A 14019-nucleotide genomic window follows, 5' to 3' on the forward strand; every position below is an offset into this window, starting at 1 on the left:
TTTAAGCCTCTGAACACTCAGCTGTTTGTGCTTGGTTATCTTTTGTTTTGTTTTTTGAATTTATGGATTGTGGCATCTAGTCACTGTATGTCCTAACTATATATACCATATATATATGTGTATATATATATACCATCACTTGTCATGTTTTTCTGTGTCCTTAGCTTTTCAACACAGAAGAAAAAAAAATCTGTCATGAACATTTATGAACATATACAGAATGACATAAAACACATTTCTATGGATTTTGTCACTCCTGTGTTTTCCTTCTTATTTCTATTCATGATGAATGGGATGTCTCCAGTTTTAGCGCTGCAGACCCCATGATGGGGCAGTGGATGGGTAATGCAAACAGGAAGTGCTATATGATTATGGAGTCTTTGGCCTGGTTCTAACATCCCCCTGCACACTCAAAGATTTTGCATTGACAGTGTGACACTATATCCACTATATTTAGGTGTATTTAGGTGTTCACAATTTCAAGGCACATACTGCAATAGATTTTTTACTTCTGAGCCCAACTCATAGTCTTTTGTTGAGGTAATTTACTTTTATTCTTTGGGTAAACTTAAAACTTTGAGTTTTAGAACCCCCCCAAATATTTGTATGTATTTAAAGAGTTGCAGAGTACATTCTTTCAAGTGAAAGTGAATGTTAAAAACTTTTGATATTTTCAATAAAAACAATTTAATTTCAAATTTCAAAGGAAACTAAAATGGGCATTATATGTCTATTTTTCAGTGCCTTTTCCTCTAAAGTTTGATGGTGGCTTGTCCTTCTGTGTCTCAACAAGCTATGGATGCAAAATTTTAAAAAAAGAGTCTTCAGGGAAAAAAGAGTCTGCAGCTCCAGACAGATCCCCTACCCACCCCCACCCACCCTGCCTTTTTTTATTGGCCAAAAATGTCTCTTTTGATTGTAAAGGTTCCAGACCCCTGAGATAGCCTTACTGGCTACAAATGAAATGTTTAGATACTAATTCAAATTGTAGGCCCACTCAGTAACACACAGTGTAATAAATACTTGAGTAAGATTATACTTAGAATTGAAATAACTTGTTATAAAAGGGCATGTGCCCAAAGAAGGACTTAATTAAAGTAATCTGAGTAAGTATAATTAGTTTTTTTTTTTTTCCACACTTGCAGTAAAGTAACATGTAATCAGTGTCTTTCCATTATTTTACACTAAAAGCAATAAGTTTTAACACCAAAATGTTGGACTGCATATTGAAAATGAAAATTCAACATTGGAACTTTAAGTTGACATATTAACTTCTGAAGCAAACATACTAGAGTTGAATAGCGAAACAGCTGACAGCAAAAAACGATTTGTTGACTTCCACACATATAATGCAAACATCCAAAAGTTCCATCTATGAACATACATGTTGAAATTATAAAATCACCTTGTAAAATGTATTTTTATGTTCAACTGTTGAAAGATGAAGAGCAACACAGAAACTGATTGACTTTCCAAACAATGTAGCCTACAGTGTGAAATACCATAAACTTGATCAGGTGTAAAGGCCATGTCAAATTATGGATCATTTTGTAATAAAACCATAAACTGTCCTCACAAAGACAGACAAACAAATTACACTCATATTCAATATGAAAGTGTTTTACTTCTGCTTTCTTATTCGTAATGATTTATTTTAAACTGAACAATGTCAGGGACAGCGTGAAACAATGTATAAGGTTGTGTATTATTTGATGTGTATTCCTGTTTTGCACATAAATAATTGAATGTAATTTTTCTACATTGAAAATGCAGAAACAGTAAAATGGAATAATTTTTCCAGCTGTTATTAGATGTCAGCCCCTGATGATTGAGACCTGACTCTGATATAGCAGCTTAATAAGCCTTCAGGAGCAGTTGGAAACCAGAGCTAAGGGACTAATATTGAACAGAAACACTGCTCCAAATGAATATTAATGTTGCTCTGTATGCTGATAGTGTACAGCTGGATGTATTTTTAAAGGGATAGTTCACCCAAAAATGAAAATTCAGTCATTATCTACTCACCCTCATGCAGTATTGATGGTAGGGATTATTTTGTTTGGCAAAAAGACACTGCTGGAGTTTTACAGGAAAACAACATTGCAGAATCTCCCAAACAAGTGAATGGTGACCAGTTTTTAAACATAGAAAACAACAGGAAAAAACAACAACAACAACAACAACAACAACAACAACAACAACAACAACAACAAAAAAACAAACATAAAAGGCCTTCATACTGCTTCTCTGGTGTAATCTAAGACGCCTAAAGTCCTGTCCTAACATGCTGTTTGCACACTGTGCATATGTGTGCATGTGCACATGAATGTGGCTCCAAGATGTACAGGATCTAAATAACATTTTTTAGTCAACTTGGCATGTTGGGGCTTTAGGAGACTTGGATGACACCAGACGAGCAGTATGGAGGCATTTAAAGTTTTTATTCTGCTGAATTTTTTTGTTTGAAAAGTGGTCACCATTGTTTGGGAGATTCTGGACCACTGTTTTCCTGTGAAACTCCAGCAGTGTTTTGTGGACTAAAAATCTAAACCTGACCTTCAACTGGCATGAGGGTGAGAACATAATGACTAAATTTTCATTTTTGGGGGAACTATGTAGTGCGTTCTGTTCCCAAGTGGTGTAAAAAATAGATTTCAGTGAGCTTAATGCTTATGAATGGATCCAGATCCCACAGCCAAATAACAGAATTAAACATTTAAAGAACAAATGTCAATCTTTTTTGAACATGTTACAAGCACTGTCAAAGGTTCACACCAGCCCAGGGATTATAAATGTAATATGGTGTCACATGTCTTCAATGTTTATAGTCCTCGTGGTCTGAAGCCTGTTGCCCTACACTGGGTGCAGTTGGGTTGGCAGGTTGGCAACCTCGATGGTTTCTTTGAACACAGTCCTTCTTTGTGTTTGCTGAGAAGCTCGTTGCCATCTCCATTTTGATGAAGTCAAAGGTCAGAGCTTTGAAACGCTCTGACAGACATATGAGGCCAGAAGCCAGCTCTTCCAAGCTACTGCTAATAAAGACTGAGAGAACAGAGAGAAGAGTCAAATGAATCATGTGATCTCTGTTTCAAGCAAACATGCAAGCCTGCAAACTATGGAAGAAATCACCATAGCAATAAACAACAGTGTGCAGGGGGTGTCCTGGTGATTCCATTATAGGGACATTTGTTGCATGATATATCTGTCTGTCTCTATACTATCAACTGTTCAGTAAGAAAAATATGGAAAAAACAACACATTCACAAAGAAGGTGTAGAAGTAAAACAGTCACTTTGTTCTTTATGACAGCAATGTGCTGAGGGGAGTCACAGCTGGTGTGATGGTCTCTAGTTCATTCAATCCTCTATTTTACATGTCAGTGTGATGAGCCATAGTGTTGGGCGATTGGGCGAATCAGGGTTGGGCGAGATTTTTAGGGTGAAATTTGTCATTTTATTTAGCTAATGTAATAGTGTGCAGAGTGACAGCCTCTACTCTGCACTGTGCTCTCATCCAGTGGCGCAGTACACACCCACTCAGCTGACCAGTGCGCTAAGCTGGGTGAGGAGTGAGAGGAAAACAGCCTGCAGAGTCAGACTTTTTACACTGTTTTCCTGTGAAATTCCAGTGGTATTTTGTGGACTAAAGAACTAAACCTGACCTTCAGTCAGCATGGGGGTGAGTAGATAATGACTGAAGTTTTGGGTGTACTATCCCATTACGGAATCCACTGAATATTTAAATTTTGTCCTTGGAGATAATGAAGACTTCATAGTCAATCAATGATCAGACTAGGATCACTATAAATATTATAAAATATTTCAATTAATGAAAGCCAATCCCATTTCTTTCCTTGTTCTTCCATCAAATGTGATAAAAATTGACATATTGTATTTGTCCTTGTGCTGGGGACCTTGTAAAACCTACTCAAGGAACATTTCCTATACTGAAACGTCAGGATAAGAAGAGGACTGATTTAACCAGCTGTTGAACTTTATCCCTCAGGTACTCAGTCAGTCAATCATGGACAACCACGTTTGTAAGGCTGGTCCTGCTGTCCAGCCAAAAATACATTGCTGTTCAGACTTAAGTTTTCTTTTAAGCCCCTTGAAAGTTAAAGATCTTACACATTTTTGAAGAAATAAACTGTGACAGTAGAGTTGAAATTTAACAGCAGAATTATCCAACATCACACTTCCACCATCTGTTTTCTACAGTGTAATCTCTTTGCCCTATCAGGCACTCGTCATTTCTATTAGGTCTCATCAAATTTAATTTGATTAAAATGTCATTCAAACTAACTTGAACTAACTTGGAACAGTTGAATGTATATTGCTGAAATGAGTGTGATAATGTCTGTGCACCCTTCAATAAGCCCTGTCCTCCTTAGTTACTGTTGCTAAGCGTGCAAAACTTTCCAATTTTGCACTACATTAATGCAGTTTACAGAGATAACGGTGGCAGATATAATATCGAAATTGGGAGCAAGTGTTAAAACATGAGGTCTTAGAGACATATACAAAAGCAGCTTCCCATTTCTAGGTGACGATGGTGGATTTTGTCAGCAAAAATAATGACTCACAAGCAGATTTAGTAAGTGCTACTGGCTGATGTAAGATACTACAAACTTGACTCAGCTGAAAAGTCTGTCTGCAGCTAATGTTTTGTTTCCATCTCATGCATTTGGAAAAAAGAAACCACTTTGATTCTGCATTAGCCCATATCCTCCTCTTCCTCAAACCCCCACAGAACAAATACAGATGCAGTGGGATCTAACAAGTTTGTCTGGAGGTAAAGTTACTGCAGCTAGTAAGCTAGTGTTAGTTAGCCAGACATGCTAACGATTGCAGCTTATGTTAGAGCAGATGAGGACAGAGTTTAATCCATTCACCACGTGTGCTCTTGTGTTTCACATTTTTGAGAGCAGCAGGACAACCAGATGTTTTTAACATCAAGTAACCGATCATTATGAATGATTGTTCTGATGATTAATAATGTCACAGTCAATATGGGAAATTTTAATTTTATAATTCCCTGTTAATGCTCTACCTGTGTTATTGCCGCATTAAATGCAATGTATTTATATGCACCAATGTGTTAGCATGTTCCACTATGCAATGTATACAAGGAAAATTGAACTGGGAAGTTGAAAGCAAGAAACAGACAACTCACCTACAGACAGGGTAATTCAGTCCAGCCAGTAATGAAACAATTCAGTGATAATGCACTTTCCGATTCAACAAAACACTGTTGACACATACCTGTGACTCATGTTGTTGGTTATATTCATATTATTGTTGATAACTCCTTCTGCCATCTGCAGAGGGCGCTGGTTAGTGGCCTGGCTGCCATCGGCTAAGTCACTCTCTGCAGAGAAGGGGTCCGAGTGGTTTCCAAAAAGACCCCCTTGTCTCTGTTTCAAAGGAGATAGCACATTTATTTTAGGCTATAATCAGTGTACACATCACAAAGATTCATACAAAAACATCAAAAACTACAAACTGACACTGTCAGTAATATATTGGCACCACAACTTATCCATTTATATTTTTAGTTTTCAAGAATTGCCATTGCTAAGACTGACTAACTAAGGCCGTTTTTACATCTGTAGTTCGGTTTATTTGGGCCGGACCAAAAGAAAAAAAAAAAGAAACATTGTTGCGTTTTAGTCTCGGTCTCATGTTCACATTTACTTTTTGAATACGAACCAAGAGGAGGAAACATGCAGTTTTACAGACTGACAGGTAAACCCTTGTTTGGACAGTTTTGGTGGTTGTCATCCTGCATCATCAGGACCCACGTGGGAAAATCTGATTCTGGCTGACAGAAGTTTGCACAGCACTTTAATGCTTCAGATGTGTGTATTTAAGCTCACAAAAAAAACAACCAGCAAATTGTGGCATGTTATGAATAATGACTGATAGAAATAGGATGAAAAGAAGCCGTCTTGTAGCTTACAGGACACTGCGCACCTTTGCGCACCTCGCTGACTTGCTGTGGCTCGTATGTGGGTAATGTCCACATAGAGACAGCACACTGCAGCGCTGCATCTGACAACACAACTGCAGATCTTTATATATTGAATTTACAGAGATTTTGAGAGGAGAGGAAAATAATAAGAAGAAAGCATCGGGATTTTTGTTTTCCCCCGTTCAGACAGAGAGGGAAAAAGGGAGGGGGAGGCGGACAGTGCATCTGCCCCTCACCTGACTTTTTCATGTGTGTGTCATACAGCTGTATTATTGTGGGATCACTGTCACACTTTTTAATCAGACAAAGCACACAAAGTAGGATATAAGCACAGCAGTTTTGGCCTGTTAACCGGGGAAAACAGGTGTGCTTAGATACTTGCCTAAATGTAGGTCTTATTGTTTGTCTTATCAATCATATGATCGCCCCCTAAACACATTAATCAACTAATGGATTTAGCTTTTGAAGTTGTGCCAACATCACATCTTCTATCATAAAATCCTGTGTTTGGTTCGTTTGCTTTCACATCCCAAACGAACTGCACCAGAGTTCATTTGGAACTGCACTGAGACCCCCCTTTTCAAGTGGACTCGGTCCGGTTCTTTGGTCTGCACCAGGGTTCAATTGACAGCTTTCACACCAGCCCAAACGAACCGCATCAAACAGGCAAATGGACCACAGCCCGTTTTAACCAAACCAAACAAGGCCGGTGTGAAAATGCCTTAAGGCCATTCATTCATCTTCCTATCCTGTCCTGTTACCCTGAAGATGGCCTCCACAGCTTCATCCGTAGCTCTTTCCATCTCTTCTTCGGTCACGAGGTCTCCAGAGATGGCCCTGTGGAGCTCTGGTGCTGCCTCCTCCTCAATGTTTCTCAGACCTGCCTGATGGACAGACAGAGGATGTGGCAGGTGAAGAAAATAAGAACAAATCCCTTTCAGGCCTGTAGCGCATGTTTGAGACCATAACTCATGTACAGGTCAGTATGTATATACTGGAGTGGGATATGAAATAGGCATGTACAAACCAAACACATGTACACATACAACAACAACACATTACCATGATGATGATAGCACATGCAGGTACGGTGGCCAGTAGCTTTCTCAAACTTTGTCACATTTTGTTTTGTTATTTTTTGCCTTTATTACTGAAGCATTTCCCTGCTCTTCACCTTCCAACAACCAGCTGTTAAAAACGAGTCAAACCAATAGTAAAAAGAGGAATCTGGATGTATACACGTGAAGGTAAAATCACTATGTATATAGGTATATGTACAGTTGTGGTCAAAAGTTTACATACATTTGTAAAGTGCATGTATATCATGGCAGTTTTGACTTTCCAGTGATTCCTATAACTCCTTATTTTCTATGATGTAATATTGAAACGTGTGTCTTTGTCACAAAAAACAATCATACATTTTGCTTCTTTCAATTCATTACAGGTCTTCTGGCATATGATATACATGCTCTTTACAAGTGTATGTAAACTTTTGACCACAACTGTATATATTGCTTTATCTTATTCTCATTTTGTTTTATTATATTTTATTCTAATTTATATATTTGTACAGATGGGCGGCACGGTGGTGCAGTGGTTAGCACTGCCGCCTCACAGCAAGAAGGTCCTGAGTTTGAATTCCCCAGCTTGCTAGGGCAGAGCCTTTCTGTGTGGAGTTTGCATGTTCTCCTCGTATCTGTGTAGGTTCTCTCCTGGTTCTCCGGCTTTCTCCCACAGTCCAAAGACATGCATGCTAGGTTGATTGGTGACTCTAAACTGCCCGTAGGTGTGAATGTAAGTGTGAGTGGTTGTCTGTCTATGTGTCAGCCCTGCGATGAACTGCCGACTTGTCCAGGGTGAACCCTGCCTCTCACCCAATGTCAGCTGGGATAGGACCCATGACCCTTCAGGAATAAGCAGTTATGGAAAACGAATGAATGAATGAATGAATATTTGTATATATGTTCTGTGTGTGTGTGTGTGGCATGGTGGCTGGTCAATAAGAGGTTGCTAGGGCGGTTCTAGGGAGAGGTGGGGACCTCTCCCTAGAACCTAAATCTTTAGCTAATAACTTAATTACTTCAGAATATATACTGACTAGGGCTATTATTAAGGTAAATAAATACAGTAAGTAATTAAATGCATAATCTGCAATGAATTATAGTTTAAAAATGATCTACATGGTTTAAAGCAGTGCTTCCCAAACCTTTTTCTGGGGACCCACTTTTTAAAAATGACAAACCACTGTGACCCAAATCAAAATACTTAATAGATAGAAGATCAATCTGTCAAGTTTTTTCTCGGCTAATTGATTATTAGTTGTTTGGTCCATAATATGTCAGAAAATGGTGAAAAATTAATCCTGTCACAATCTTGTCATTTGGTCAGTCCACACATTTGAAAACAGGTGGATTGCACAGACATATGATTACATTTTAATCAAACTAATTAAATAAATTAATTCACGTGATATCAAAGACTGAATACCATCAACTCTTTACCTGTATCTCATGGGTAGCGCTTTTCTTGGTTGGCCGGTAGCCATAGTACTCTTCCTGTCTCTTCTTCAATTTCCTGAAATAATCCTGGATTAGGAAGGTGGCGTAGAACTTTCCCACAGTCACCTCATCATCTGTCAAAATACAAGTGTAAAGTGTAACAGAAAATAAAGTGATTTTACATGGGCAGTGATTTTACACAGCTGCATTAAAACTCAGAGGAAATAAACACCAACTGGCCTTAGATGATGTAAACACATCTTGATTATGTTATACTGTGTTGTACTGTTTTGTCCATGTTAAAGGGATAGTTCACCCAAAACTAAAAATTCAGTCATTATCTACTCGCCCATATGCCAACTGTGGGTTTATTTTGTTAGTCTGCTAAACACTGCTGGAGTTTCACAGGAAAACAGTATTGCAGAATCTCCCAAACAATGGAAGTGAATGGTGTTTTCAATTTTCGGACATACAAAAACACTGGATAAAAACATAAAATGCCTCCATACTGCTTGTCTGGTGAAATCCAAGTTTCCTAAAGTCCCTACATGATGTTTGTACACCATCACACCACACACACCCAGTTCAGACAGTGTGTATGTGCATGTGAACGTGGCTCTTGTAATGGGTATGTTGGACCCACTTGCAGCACACAGGCACAGAGTAACATTTGGTAATGACCTTTATTGAGCAGGAACTTGAGCAGACGAATAAACACGGGGAACAGTTCGGTCTTCAGGCTCAGAGCCCATAGACAGTCTCTGCGGGTAAGGCTCAGGGAATGGGTTGAGTTGAACCCAGAAGCAAGGATGAGGACGGGGACGTGAGTCCTTGGGCCCAAACAGTTCAGTACTTTAACAGGCTGAGATAACAGGGAGGGGCTTACAGGAGGCAAGGTCGACAAGGCAAGGAGTCTGGAATCAGGAGAGCCTCAATTATAAAATAAGATTCACCTTAAAAGATGGCATACAGATGGAACACAGAAAGTGCTTACGCACAAAAATATTCTGGTTTATAAAACAAGGCGTAGGCATGTCCTATGCTGGTTTTCCTTAAGTCACAATCAACTTGAAATGTGGTGCACCTTTTGCAGACATCATGTAATGCCCATAACTGCCTATAAATGGTCAACGAAACACAATGCATTCATGTCTGCCTGAGGACAATCGTGACAAATGCTGTGAAAAAGGCAAAAAGGACAAAACATTTTGTGCAGAGGTTGAAACAAGGAAAATATGTTATTTGGTGGATAAACTGAACATTACAGATGCCAAAAAATCATCACAGTGGCAGCACGTGGCCAACATTGAGAATACCGCTGCCTTACAAATTCGACAATTGCAGAGATTAATTAAAAAAGAAGCAGTCCAGCAGAAAAGTATAAACCAGAGAGTGCAGAGCCATGGGCCGTGTGAGTGTGTGTATTTGTGCCATGGGAGAAATGGACTATCAGGGAATCCTACTTGAGCAAAGGAGTATTGGTGACTGAGGGGAACACATAGTAAGCCAGATGCACCGGATGAGTCGGTAGCCTACGTAATGTGTATCCCCTTGTTTGAGTTGAGAGTAAACCAAATGCACAAACACATTAATGTACAAAAATAATCAGGGCTCTTTTGCACAAAACAGTTTCTCTTTCTTTTATTCACTGTTCCTGTAGCTCAGAGGCTCTGCAGCTGTGCACTCTGCACCTCGGCTGTGCATCTGAACCCTCCAGCAGCAGCCATGTCCTTTGACTACACACATTTAAACACAGAGATAAAACAAACTGAAGACCATTAAAAATAAACAGAATACAACACACAATGACTGAAATTGCATTTTTGGGCAAACTATCCCTTTGAAGGATTTTTTGGGGGGAGTTTTTACTTATCCATAAATCTGTGATATTAGGTTATAAAAATAAAATCAACATCACTTCCCTTGTAAAATGGATGGGAAAGTGATTTACAGATCAGAGAATGTGGTGAAAAATACTTTCAGCCATTGCCATAGCTTGTCTCATAGCTCTGAACCAATTCCAGCAAACATAAAAACAATGGCTCAACAAATGGAGAGGCTGATAGTGCCTTTAGCTGCATATGCAGGTGTGGTTATGTTACGGTTACGGTTATGTTTTTTGAAAAGTCAAATCCTGTCATTCTGCACTTTTTTTGTGAACCTCAGGTCACCTGCGGAAAATCATTTATAGTCAAAACTTTTCACAACCATGTGGAATTAAGGAAGAACTGGGAACAACATAGCAGTGTGCAGGTTATTTTTTGCTTACTGTTAACCAGTAAGACCTGCAAAAATTCATGCATGCATGTGTTTCTTTCACCTCCTATTGGTGGTATGACTTGATCCAGCAGTTTCATACTGGTACGCTTCCAGATCTTCTTGATAATTCCCCTCAGCTCCTCATTGGCTTGTTCAAAATTACCTTTCCAATGGAAGAAGAATAATAACAAGACACAGGAAATGAGTGAAATTCCAGAAATCAAAATATAAACATATAAGGAGCAATGAATGTTGGGGAGTACCACTGCTAAATGTAGCTCAGCTACCAGTTTAACATCATTTTCCAATAGCAGTCAAGTATTGTAACTACTTTCAAAATCATGTTTCAAGTCATGAATTATTTCTTCCAATATCTGGCATGACTGCACAATATTGTAAGTTTTATTATGTGTTAGAGAATAATTCCAGTTGCAGTGACAGTCTCAGTCTCTGTCTCCCCTTTTCTTGCACTTCTTCAGCCGTCATTGACATAATGGTGGTGGACAAGGAGCAGAAGAGGGCAGTTGTGGTAGAAGAGGCAATCCCTGCAGACAGTCACATCAGGAAGAAGGGGCTTGAGAAGAGATGCACAGCCTCGGCTCTGGAGCCGTTCTCCTGGATAGAAGTTGGCATGAGGCGCAAGGAGGGTGTGGGGATACTCACAAGTGCCTGGCTGAGTGCCGCTATGTTGCAGTTTACCCCGGTGGACAAGAGGGACGCCTCCCTACGACTAAGGGTTATAGGGTGGAAAACTTGGACGGTTGTCTGTGCTTATGCACTGAATAGCAGTTTGGGGTATTTGGCCTTCATACAGACCCTGAATGGAGTCCTGCATGGGGTTCCAGTAGTGGACTTGATAGTCCTACTGGGAGACTTCAACGCACACGTGGGTAATGATGGAGACACTTGGAGGGGCATGATTGGGAGGAACAGTCTCCCTGATTTGGACCCGAGCAGGTATTTGTTATTGGACTTCTGTGCTAGTCATGGACTGTCCATAATGAACTCCATGTTCAAGCATAAGGATGCTTATAAGTGTATGTGGTACCAGAGCACCCTTGGTTGAAGGTCAGTGACCGATTTTGTTATCATATCATCTGATCTGAGGCCATATGTATTGGACACTTGGGTGAAGAGAAGGGCTGAGCTCTCAACTGATCACCATCTGGTGGTGAGTTGGGTCAGGTGGCAGGGGAAGCCTCTTGACAGACCTGGCAAGCCCAAATGTGTGGTGTGGGTGAGCTTGCAATGTTTGGAGGAGGCCTCTGTCTGTTCAAAACTGAGGCTGCAGCTGAGAGCTGTGGTCTGAAGGTTGTAGGTGCCTCAAGTGGCGGCAACCCTCGAACATCGTGGTGGACACTGGTGGGCAGGGAAGCTATCCGACTGAAGAAGGAGGCCTTCCAGGATATGTTATCTCGGGGGAATCTGGAGGCAGTTGCAAGGTACTGACAGGCCATGACACAGGCAAAGAAGTGGGTGTGGGAGGAGTTCAGAGAAGCCATGGAGAAGGACTTTTGGTCGGCACCAAAGCACTTCTGGAAAACTGTTCAGCACCTCAGGAGAGGGAAACAGGGGACCATCCAAGCTGTATATAGCAAGGATGGGACGCTGTTTACTTAAAATGAGGAGGTAATCCAGCCGTGGAAGGAGCACTTTGAGGAACTTCTGAACCCAACTAACCCACCCTTCTATGGTAGAGGCAGAGCTGGGAGATGATGGGGGATCAGCGTCAATTTTCCTTGAAGAAGTCACTGAGGTAGTCAACAACAACAACTCCACAGTGGCAAAGCCCCAGGGATTGATTAGATCTGCCTGGAAATGCTGAAGGCTTTGGGTGTTAAGGGGTGATGTGGGGGTGTGCAGTTCGGTGGCCTGAGAATTGCAAAGCTGCTTTTTGCAGATGATATGGTTCTGATGCCGTCATCAGTCTGTGACTTCCAGTGTTCACATCCAAGTGTGAAGCGGCTGGGATGAGGATCAGCACCTCTAAGTCTGAGGCCATGGTTCTCAACAAAAAAATGGTGGATTGTCTACTCCAAGTAAAGAATGAGTCCTTACCCCCAGTGAGGGAGTTCAAGTACCGCGGGGTCTTGTTCTCGAGTGAGGGGACAATGGAGAGTGAGATGGGCCGGAGAATCGGAGCAGCAGGAGTGGTATTACGTTCACGTTACCATACTGTTGTGATGAAAAGAGAGCTTAGTCAGAAGGCAAAGCCCTCAATCTACTGGTCAATCTTCATTCCTACTCTCACCTATGGTCATGAAGGTTGGGTCAGGCCCAAAAGAATGAGATCATGCATATAAGCAGCAGTTGATGTGGTTTGGGCATCTTGTAAGGATGCCACCTGGTCGCCTTCCTAGGGAGGTGTTCCAGGCATGTCCAGCTGGGAGGAGGCCACGGGACAGACCGAGGACTAGGTGGAGGGATTATATCTCTGCTCTGGCCTTGGAATGCCTCAGGATCCCCCAGTCAGAGCTGGTTAATGTGGCTGGGGAAAAGGATGTCTGGGGTCCCCTGACCTCCATGACCCAATTTCAGATAAACGGTTGAAGATAGATTGATGGATGGATGGAAAATTAACTAACTGATCAGTTGTTCCAGCATGAGGCCTGGTTGTCATGTGATGACCTCATTATGACCCTTAAGTCATAGTACAACAGGTTCTGTATATGGGTGGACACAGTAACAGCTGTTTAATTTTGTATGATCTCTTTCAAATGTTACCAAGGTATTTACAACTAAAATGCAGTTGCAGCTATTAAATGTAGTGGAATGTCTGTCAATCCTTGCACAATGATCATGTGGTTAATAATATATATATACATATATGTATATATATATATATATATATATATATATATATATATATATATATATATATATATACATATATATATATATATATATAAACATATATAGCAGCTAACAAGCTCAGACGTTGCCCACATTAACAAGGTCCCAGTCACTTGTTTGGGACCAGAAAATACTGATGAGAAGTGGACGACTGTAACAAGACACATGTGGACAAGAACTGAGAATAGAGAACAGATGGAATTACTGTCATGGCAGGCCCAAGAAGAGAGGTTACATGCAATATATGTGAGAACTAGGAGGAGCAGCTGAGTGCTCCGACATCAATGCAAAAGAAGCTGCAATCACAGCTGGACACTAAGAGTGTCTAACAGAAAGGGAACGCTACTGAGCTGCATGGATATACTGAGCTGACACCGCCCACCCCAACATAGGGGAGTATGCACTGTACTTCATGTAATGTATCTACATATCCTGTACA

At 40.6% G+C, this 14019-nt stretch overlaps 1 protein-coding gene across 1 annotated transcript in view; it reads right to left on the reverse strand.

Moving 5' to 3' along the window:
- Nucleotides 1-2217: 2217 nt before the first annotated feature.
- The window catches only part of LOC146330985 (dihydropyridine-sensitive L-type skeletal muscle calcium channel subunit alpha-1-like), a 137089-nt gene continuing 125287 nt past the window's right edge, over nucleotides 2218-14019 (reverse strand). The window contains exons 38-42 of the mRNA XM_084725882.1: nucleotides 10789-10890; nucleotides 8472-8602; nucleotides 6732-6854; nucleotides 5262-5413; nucleotides 2218-3042 (exon numbers count right to left, since the gene is read on the reverse strand). Coding sequence (XP_084582008.1) covers nucleotides 3033-3042; nucleotides 5262-5413; nucleotides 6732-6854; nucleotides 8472-8602; nucleotides 10789-10890 — 518 coding nt within the window. The 3' untranslated portion in view covers nucleotides 2218-3032. The remainder of the gene's footprint in view (nucleotides 3043-5261; nucleotides 5414-6731; nucleotides 6855-8471; nucleotides 8603-10788; nucleotides 10891-14019) is intronic.

This window comes from Lutjanus erythropterus, chromosome 2 (assembly GCF_056507025.1).
Source record: "Lutjanus erythropterus isolate fLutEry1 chromosome 2, fLutEry1.hap2, whole genome shotgun sequence".
Classification (NCBI taxonomy): Eukaryota; Metazoa; Chordata; class Actinopteri; order Lutjaniformes; family Lutjanidae; genus Lutjanus; species Lutjanus erythropterus.